The 9,547-nt window shown below is 46.0% G+C and overlaps 1 protein-coding gene across 2 annotated transcripts in view; it reads right to left on the bottom strand.

Moving 5' to 3' along the window:
- The window catches only part of EHD3 (EH domain containing 3), a 37,754-nt gene extending 28,314 nt beyond the window's left edge, over positions 1 to 9,440 (bottom strand). For both annotated transcript variants that reach the window (XM_014524995.2, XM_006016550.3), the window contains exon 1: positions 8,583 to 9,440. In XM_014524995.2, the coding sequence (XP_014380481.1) occupies positions 8,583 to 8,809 (227 nt within the window). In that variant the 5' untranslated portion in view covers positions 8,810 to 9,440. The remainder of the gene's footprint in view (positions 1 to 8,582) is intronic.
- Positions 9,441 to 9,547: the final 107 nt, after the last annotated feature.

Here is a 9,547-nt window from a genome sequence, read left to right as displayed (position 1 = left end):
AGAGTTTTCAAAAGATGACAGCCGATCGCTCTGCAGTGTCAGCGACCAACCCCCTCAGGAGCATCCCATCCAACCCCATGGACTTGTCTATGTCCAGCTTTTCTGAGTAGTCCCCAACCTGTTCTTTCACCACTGTTGGCTGCTCACCTCCTCCCCAAACTGTGCTGCTTGGTGCAGTAGTCCGGGAGCTGATCTTACTTGTGAAGACTGAGGTCAAAGAGGCACTGAGCACTTCAGCCTTTTCTGCATCCTGTCACAAGGTTGCCTCCTCTGTTCAGTAAAGGACCCACACTTTCCCTGATCCTCCTCTTGCTACTGACATACTTGTAGAAACTCTTCACATCCCTTGCTAGCTGCAACTGCAATTGTGCTTTGGCCTTCCCGACTTCATCCCTGCATGCCTGAGCAATGCTTTTATACTCCTCCCTATTTATATGTCCAAGTTTCCACTTCTTAAAAGCTTCCTTTTTGTGACTTAGTTTACTGAAGTTCCCTGCCAAGCCAAGCTGGTCTTCTGCCACACAGACCAGTCCTTCTGTACATTGGGACGGTTTGTTCCTGTGCTCTCAGTAAGGCTTCTTTAAAGTACAGCCAGCTCTCCTGGACTCCTCTTCCCCTCAAACTGGCTTCCCAGAGGATCCTACCCATGAATTCCCTAAGCGAGTCAAAATCCAGGGTCCTTACACTGCTGCTCTCCATCTTTCCTTTCCTCAGGATCCTGAAATCAAATCAGGATTAAGTTCACAATTAAATGATGCATATATAGCATGCTTCATTTTTAATCCCACCCCCAATGTTGTTGCTAAGCTTCAGCTAAGAGTGCTATAGACTTGTAGGGCAAGTGTGTTGATAGTAAACAACTTTGAGCACAAGGCTGGTGAAGCGCACAAGGCTGTACATGCTGGCCTGATCTTGTCTAGTCTGAATGCTGGCTTGTAAAAAGAGCACTAGCCAACAGTTGGACTGTACATGTTGGTTTAATATTGCTTTGTACTGCTTCCTCAAAGGCAAGTAGCTGGCAGTTCATTTTTTGGCACAGTACTGAAATTAGTCATGGAGGTAAGGAAAACTCGAGTAGAATTGTATGGGCTCTGCACGCCACTAAAGGAAAAAGGAACTGGGCTGGATTCTGAGATTACAGTTCTTAATAAAAAGCAGTGTTGTTTCAGTGAGATGAGTCATGTGAAGGAAGATTTAGAGATTGAAGATTGGCATGTCCTTCCATCCTCCCGATGACCTACAGAGCAATCGCTTATCTTTTTACTCTCTCCACCATCCTAATGAAGGTCATTCTTATGTACAAGAGAAGACAGCTAGGCATACTGGGAATTACCAAAAACTCTCAAGGATGGACCTGAGGAAGGATGTCTTGCATTTGAAAAGCTTGTCTAATTTTATCCTGACTACGTAGCTGGTCCAATAAAAGATATCAACCCAAGAAATCCTGGCCTCTCAAAACCCTCCAAGCTCATGTAGCACGATATTGGTTAAAAAACAAGGAGCACAGATGGAAATGCATTTTCAGCTCTTGGTGGGTGATGATAAATCTTACTCCTATTTGTAGTGTAGTTCTAAAAGAAAAAAAAAAATGAAATGAAAAGACAATGTGGCCAGGAACTATAGCAGTTTGATGGCTATTGACCATGCAAAGGTTCATCACCACAGTATGGCAACAGTAGTATTCAGTGATTACATTGCTTTTAAGGCATTAGGATGAGCCCTTCAATTCATCTTGCATTTCTATGGAAATCTTTCATTTCAAAGTGCTTTGGAGTTGTGCATAGATTAGAAAGACTTCCCCCAATACTGAAATGTTAGCAGCTTTGGAATGAAGCTTGAAAGTTGTATGTTGGCAACATTAAATAATTTAGGAAGGGTAGGGATGTAAAATCCAATAGCCAATTGATCTTTAACCAGGTTACTTGCAAACCGTTTAAACATACACCTGCAGCTAGCTATTGATGGGGTTCTCAGACTTTTCTGCAATAGGAAACATACTGCCTCCTAGACCCAGCTCCCATGTCACAGGTGATTATGTAGACCACTTGCTCTGCTGGTCACAATTGTATTGCATCCCTTGCAGCTAAAGCAAAATCTTGCACACAAGACAGTAAGAAAACTAGACAGGTAAGTTTTGTTTTCTCACTGATTCAGCAGCTGGAAACTAGGAGCGAAGACCACACAGCCAAACAACTTTCTCATCCTGAGCAGACACGAGTGACTGGACTTCATTCCCAGGGCAGCTCATTTTTCTGAGGCAACCCCTAAGTGTATTGATAGATTCTAGAAGCTATAAAAACTGGCCTCCTTCACAGCAGAGCAAAGCAAAGCAGAGCTTTATCCCCTACAGCATGCTTCCAATATATTCTTCATTTCCATTTATTTGACTCTGAGTCATAAGATTTGATATTGTATCCAGAAAGAAGAGGGAGACAAAACACTAACCACAAGCTAAGCACTGATTCTAGAGAGTTAAGTCCTTTGGTACTCCATCTTCAAATGCTATGGTGAGAAGACTGGATAGCCCGATAGCTTTTGAAAGTGTATTAGGCTAAAAACCAGACAACCAACTTGAAAGATGTATTGGTGTGGTCTACAACTATAACAGGCATGGCCAAGCTAATACACTAGTCTTGGGCCAGGTACAGACATTATATTTTTATCAGTATAAGTGAACAGAAACCAATCTAAGCCCATAACAGAACAAAAGTTTGGCATACACAGACTGGTTTAAATGTGGCAGAACCCAGACTAAAGATTTACCCCCCCTCAGAGGGCAGATGTATGTTAAGTTCACCATTATGCTAAGCTGAGCCACTCAGGAAACTTTTTTTTTTTCCCCTCCCTTCCCTTCCTAAAAAGACAGGAAACTTAAATGGATTCTGCCTGGGGCTTTTTGAAATGCCTTTAGCCACTACTGTTCCAAGGCAAAGTGTTAATTCAATTAGTTTAAAGGTACTTGGTGCAGGACATCAAGTGTGGTTATCTGCAAGGTCTGGATTTGGCATGGCCAAAATCAAAACTGTTTGTCTGTTTTTAGCCAAAAACAACAAGTGTAAGTGAGGGTCCCTTTAAAAGATCTCTAACCAATCCATCAACCTTGAAAGAGAAGCCACCCAGTTGCTTTACATTAAATTTTTAGACATGCACTTGGGGTGGGGAAACAAACAACAACAACAACAACAACATCACACAAGTGTTTTGTGAATACTACCTTAAAATATTTATGGCTTTCACCTTTCAAGACTTAGGCAAGACTTCTAAGAAAGTAGAAACCAAAAAAAGCCTTCAATGTAACAAAACACTCTTTTTAGCCAGTTGGTAGGGATGGAGCCCCACTTGTCAAACTGTTCCTAGGGTATCTTTATTTGTTATAAAAGGGATTAAAAACAACAAGTCCTCAGATACAAAAGAGGATCCAAGTTAAAGCTAATTGACTTGCCTGCAACAAGTGGTATGAAAATGAAGCAGAGAGAAAGTAGATCCAAAGATACTGGACAATGTAAATTCTCAAGTGAGAACTCTGGGAGATTTGTATAGCAGGGTATCCAGAGAACAAGGATCCCATTATGAGCAAGGCAAGCACAAGGGAAAGCATTGAGAAGTACTGCATACACTGGTCTGACAGGCTGAAGGCTCCCTTTGGTTGTCAGCGAGGCAAAACTGCCTCTTCAGAATGAAGCAATCTTAAGTACACGTGCAAAATTTATTTATCTTTTGTACAAAATGAAGCTAGTCATGAAAGCAGCTAAGCGACAGCACTAGAATTCTGTACCCACTCACTCTGAGCATCTACAGCATAGGTTTCCCTCCTAATGTCTCGCCTTGAGCTACAGAGCTATTGCTAGGGATGAAGGGGAAAGAGCAGCATCCACATAGCACATGACTTAAGGTCCACCAGGATGAGACTGCTTTCTGCTGGTGCTAGCTAGAAGGCGGACAAGATTTTTTTTTTTTTTTTTTTTTTTTTTAAAAGGTAGATGTGATCTTATTGGACCAGAGGTAAGCAAAATGCAGCCTGGGGGCCAGATGCGGCCCGCCAGGCCATTCTATCTGGCGCACGGGGCCCCAACAAAATTTAGAAAATTAATATTCATCTGCCCTGGGCTGCCCGTCATGTGGCCCTCGATGCCTTGCCAGAACTCAGTAAGTGGCCCTCTGCCCAAAATAATTGCCTGCCCCTGTATTAGAGCAACTAAGTAGTTGGAAAAATTGTTCTTTGCAAGCTTCTGGGCAAACACCTTTCTGCTTTGTGCCCAAAAGCTTGCAAAGAACAACTTTTCCAACTATTTAGTTGGCCTAATAAAAGCAATCGTGTCTACCCAAAGAACCTAGTCTGCTGGTGTCCTTAGACCAACACAGCTACAGCCAACAATCCTAAAGCTGGAAGGTAGACATTTGTCCCTGAACAGGCATGAGCTGGTAACATCATCATCTGACCACTTAGTTCTGGGCTGCAATGCTGTACCAGCCTCATCACTCCTGGATTCCAGGTTATTTCATCCTGGTCTCACTTACAGCAGCATCTCCAGGGCAGGCCTACACCAGCCAGAGTGTGGAAGACTTGGTCCTAGCCCCTTGCCACTGCCATCCCCTACTAGTAAGCAAAGGAACAGCTTTTCTCTTCATGCTGGGATGCTGCAGGATGTGGGGGAGGGGGCCTGGTTTAGTCTAGCAATGAGTCATGCAGGAGTCCAAGAGCTTGCTCTACAGGGGGAAAGAGGATGCTAAGGGCTGCAGAGGGAAAGGGGGAAGGGGAAAATGGAAAAAACTGTGCCTGGAGCAGCAGTGTTGAATGTCCGAGGCAGGAAGGGGTGACCAGCATGTGAGAAAAGCTGCCTTTGGTGCATGAACTCTATCAACCCACGCCAGCCAATGCAGGCAGGCAGCAGTGCTCTGGCCAGTTCTGGTTTATATTAACAGAGTGGCTGGATGCAAGCCAGGGCTATTTTTAGCAATGAATACAAGGCACTAATTAATTAGGATAATAATGTTCGGTCTTGCCTTTCCCTCCTCATGCTGAAAAAGAGGAAGGCAATAACATTTTAGAGACAAGCTCCTGTTGAATTCTGTTATCAGTGCTAGTATTAATCTCATCTGCTACCGTTTAAAACAGCCCTTTTCACTTCCCAGGTCAAGGAGCCAGGGAGTGTACTTATGTGGACATGTAAACCCTTTTTGCATAGCTGGGGACTATGCCAGGGAGACAGGGGAGGGGGGCTAGGGAGGGTAGAGATGTACAGGCTGAATTTAGGACACTTCATCTTTCATGTAGCAAAAGAAGGCTCAATCCTTTAGGTCTCCAGAAGTAGGAGAGAATAGCCAGCTTTTACCAAAACCAGTCTCGCTCCACTGGCTTCCAAATGCACAGAAACTAGCCTCCTGCCTGAGCCTCTGGGAACGTTTGTCACCACTGACCTTTGCTGTCTTGCTTCTGCCATCACCTCCAGACAGGCAGAATCCAACTGCAAGATATTGCTGCTTATCTCAAGAGAGACCTTGGGGTACAGTTTCATTGAGATGAAAGCTTTGAGCCTAAAGCTTCCCTCCTCCAGCCTCGACATTTAAGCAGCCAGGTTTGGGACCCCTACCCAGATGCTGCTGGGGAGGGAGGTCCTGTTGTTCCTCTCTCCTGTTAGGAGTACCTAAAAATCAATGTCCTGGGAATCGAGACATAACAGGACTATATTGACCATGTTTGTATAGGAGGAGCCACATAACAGGAAAGAATGATCTTCCCTAGTACACACCGAATTTAAATTTAGCGAGTAGGCTGGATGCTCTGGGAGCAGCCTCACCTTCAAATTCTCCCGAGTCCTGGTCAGGAATCTGGGGAAGGGAAATGTTCAAGAAATCTTTTGCTTCTTCCTAAAAATACTGATTCCAATTAGTGCTTTAATTTCCTTGCTCTCCCTTTAAAATTCTTCTCCAAGGCTTTATGTGGCTTCTTCTTTATAAAAGTCTGGGAACTAGCTTGATCCTTACCCAGATCACCTGAACAAACAGATTCTGTGAGACTAAGCAGGAAATTTTGTCACAATTCAATCATCACAAGCTCCTGGCATTTCCTACTTCTGTCAGGCTGGTAATACCAGAAGACCAGCCTCCCACATTGCTGCTGGGATCTCTTCCTATTGTTGATACTATCCCTCTACCTGCCTCCTCCCCTAGATCCCCTTCTCCCTTTCAGTCCCATCTTCTTCCCAGGCCTAAACATCTTCTGTGAAGAGTCTGGCTGATGATCAAGGAAGCATATCTGGACAAGATGAGGGGATACCTCTTCAACCCTTTCACCTTTGCTGGCTAGAGTGGATAAAAGGTGAATCAGGAGGTAAGTGGTAGTCCAAGTGCAGTGTTGCACCTTGCCTGAAGAAACAGGCTGGATTCCGCTTTGCCCTGGGCTCTCATATAAGCATATGTTGAGCCAGGCCTGGGATGAATAATGAGAATTTGCAGCCCCAGGAGAATTTGCTCTCCCACACCAGTGGGCTACCTCCAAGGAGGAAGTGAAGCCATGTCTCTATGCCACCAGTTCCTCCCAAAGGGAGGAAGAAGAACTCCCCTACCTTGGCTGGGAATGCTTCCTTGATTGTCAGCCAGACTCTTTACAGAAAGTATTTGGGGCTGGAAAGAAGGGTGGGACTGAACGGTAGAAGGGGATCTAGGAGGGGAAGCAGGTGGGGGTGGAGGGTGGCAAGTTTATCTGCAATAGAAATGGGAAAAGTGGTGGGAAAAAGCTAGTGATACCACAGAGTCCAGGAAGGAAGCAAGGCAAGTATATGGGGGAGGAGGGGCGGAAGAGAAGAAAGGGGAAGCGATGTGGACCTGAAGTCAGGCAATTTAGAGGTGGAGACTTAATGACCTCCTCAGGTTTCTAGTTAGCTCCACTATAGCGCAGATATTTGAAGCAAAAGTTTCAGGGTAAAGTTTGAGTAGTGGGGAGGAAGCGCTTAGTCAGCCAGCCTTGTTTCACTTTGTGCAAAGCAGACAACCCTACCACTTCCTTCAAGGTTAAACTTGTGCTACACTCAGCACACCTACCTCATACTCAAATAGAAGAAGTGAGTTGGGGTTTGTGGCACATGGCTGCCTAGGCATTGATAATTCATTCCCTTCCTTGTTCTTGGTTACAGTATTAGGTTGCACCAATATTGGAGCAGGTAAGAATATGTTCCTCAAGGTTGTTCACTGCCAGACACAGCCCGTTTCACTTGCCTGCTCTTATTCTTGTCAATCACTTATTAAACCATGAAATACTTCTACAAAGTAAGAAGGAAGATGGGGCCTCTCTTATGTCCACCTCACTCCAGTTTGATGCTAGCCCCAACCCTATTGATTTCAAACACAAATATACCAGTGTAAAAGTGCAATATACCAGGCCTAATTCACCCCTGGGTTATTCAGCAGAGAAAAATACAGAATAAAGGAAGTGCTGAGAATTGAACTGAGTTTACCATGACCTTTCCAGGTATTCAGATTCATAATTTGATCTGAATTCAGCTGCAATCAAAACTTTTAAGCCTATCTTCTGCTCTTCTATAAAACCTATTATGCTGCTACCAGCAATTAGCCTTCCTCTAAGATTTGGATGCACCCCAATACCTGCAGGTGCTTGGTAGAGATGTAGGAGCTGCCTCCCTGCTTCAGAGCTGCTTTTAGATCCTTGAACTTGGACATTTCTCTTCCTTACACCCTGCCCCTCCAGCAAAGCTCGCTTCATTAGGAGCACCCCAGGGCACTACATTAAGAAAGGAAGACATGAATGGGTAATAACTGAGAAGGCACAAGTTCAAGAATCCACTGGTAGTTTCCCTTAGGCCTCATCATTTGGTGGGGAGGGAAATCAACTAGTTCCTTGACACATGCTCAGGGATCATGGTTCAATAGCTTTGAGAAGCCACCTGATGCAGAGCAGGCAGACTGTATGAGGGGTCAGTCTACAACAGGAGCCAATATCAGATGTGCTCTAATATTTGCATCTTACCCAATAAGAAAGAGGGGGGGCCCCCACAAACAAGACAGTTCAACAGTAATGCCTCAACTCTTGAATGTCTATTTCTGTGCTGTTGAGCCACAGTCTGGGTTAGTTTCTGCTGCGTAACTGTATTTGCAACCAGGAAATGTTGTTTTCTTTAGTTTAACAGTGTTTCCCCAACTTTCCCCAGCCCAAGACACACTTACATTAATTAAAATTTTCTGCAGCACACCCAAGGCATTCCCCATCCTCATACCTATTGTAGCTCCTTGCCATGGCAATTCTTTGACAAATCTGTTCATTTCTGACAGCACACTGGTCTAACATCTCACAGGAAGCAGCTTTTTGAACATTTGCATGCCGAGGCCTTCTCATACAAGCAATGAGATACAAGCAATGGGTGACCGGCACCATGGCAGTGGGTGGGGAAACAACCAGAGTTACCCCTCCCTGTGGATTGACACATGCAAGCAAAAGACTGCGGTAGGCCCAAATCCACCCTTGAGCACATATGCAATCCCCACTGAAGGCAAATGGGGTGGCACTCATGTCCCAGAGGGAAGATTAGGGTCCTGCCAACCTCTCGATAAACAAGCCAACTGTTTACCTGATAAAGGTGGTCTTCCCAGTGGAATACTGCCCCACCAGCAGGACCATCGGCTTGTTATCGAAGTCAGCATCTTCCAGGGCTGGCGAATGAAACTCGTGGAATTTGTAGTATTCTTCCAACGGGAGCAGCTTGGTTTTGTAGAGTTTCTTCAACCCCTCGCTGACTGTCTGAAACACCTCAGGGTCCTTCCTCCTCCTGTCATCAGTACCCAGCCAGCTGAACATCGTGGAACGTGGGCCCGGGGACTCGCCTTCTCAGCACTCACTCTTTTCCCAGCAAGGCTCAGGCACCTTCTTTTTTTTCCCCCTCCAGAAAGGTCCGATCTTCAGCAGAAGGGCACTCGCTTGCCTAGACTTCTGCTCCAGCCAGCAGGACAGCTTTATTCGCTGGCTTCCCTCAAGGTGCTGCTTCCTCACTAGCTACCCTCTGGCCAAGAGCATGCTCTCTTCTGCAAAAGGGAGAAGCAGGGTCCTAAGAGACTGCAAGACAAGGTCCCCTATGTGGCATCAGTGGGCGATGAAAAGACTCTCCTCTCCTCTCCCTTCCGTCTTCTTTTCTCTTCTCTTCTCCCCTCCCGGGTTTCTTCTTCACCGCCTGCAGAAGGTCTGATGGCTGCTGCACCACCCCGGCCAGCCAGCTGCAGAGAAATGAGCCCTCAGCTCCACACAGTGGGAGAACAGGAGGACTTCTCAGGCTCCCCGGCGATGCCTGCCTCCTTTCAAAGCCCCGCGGAGAAGCCGAGAAGCTGGATCCACATACCAGCCGGCCGGGAGCGGCGATGCGAGCACAGCAACACACCACCCTGCTGCAGCAGCGCCGCGTTTAAATGCAGCCTTCCAGGAAATGGCCTGGCGGCGGAAGTGGCCAGGTCCTGGCAGAGCCTCCCAGCCTCCCGGAGTAGCTGAAGCCGAGCAGGGTGCCGCCATCTTGGGAGGAGGGGCTGGCTGGGCGCCTCTTTTTGG

Source organism: Alligator sinensis, unplaced genomic scaffold (genome assembly GCF_000455745.1).
Source record: "Alligator sinensis unplaced genomic scaffold, ASM45574v1 scaffold138_1, whole genome shotgun sequence".
NCBI classification, from domain to species: domain Eukaryota; kingdom Metazoa; phylum Chordata; order Crocodylia; family Alligatoridae; genus Alligator; species Alligator sinensis.
The sequence above is the reverse complement of the archived record's forward strand: the minus strand, read 5'-3'. Positions and strand labels throughout refer to the sequence as shown.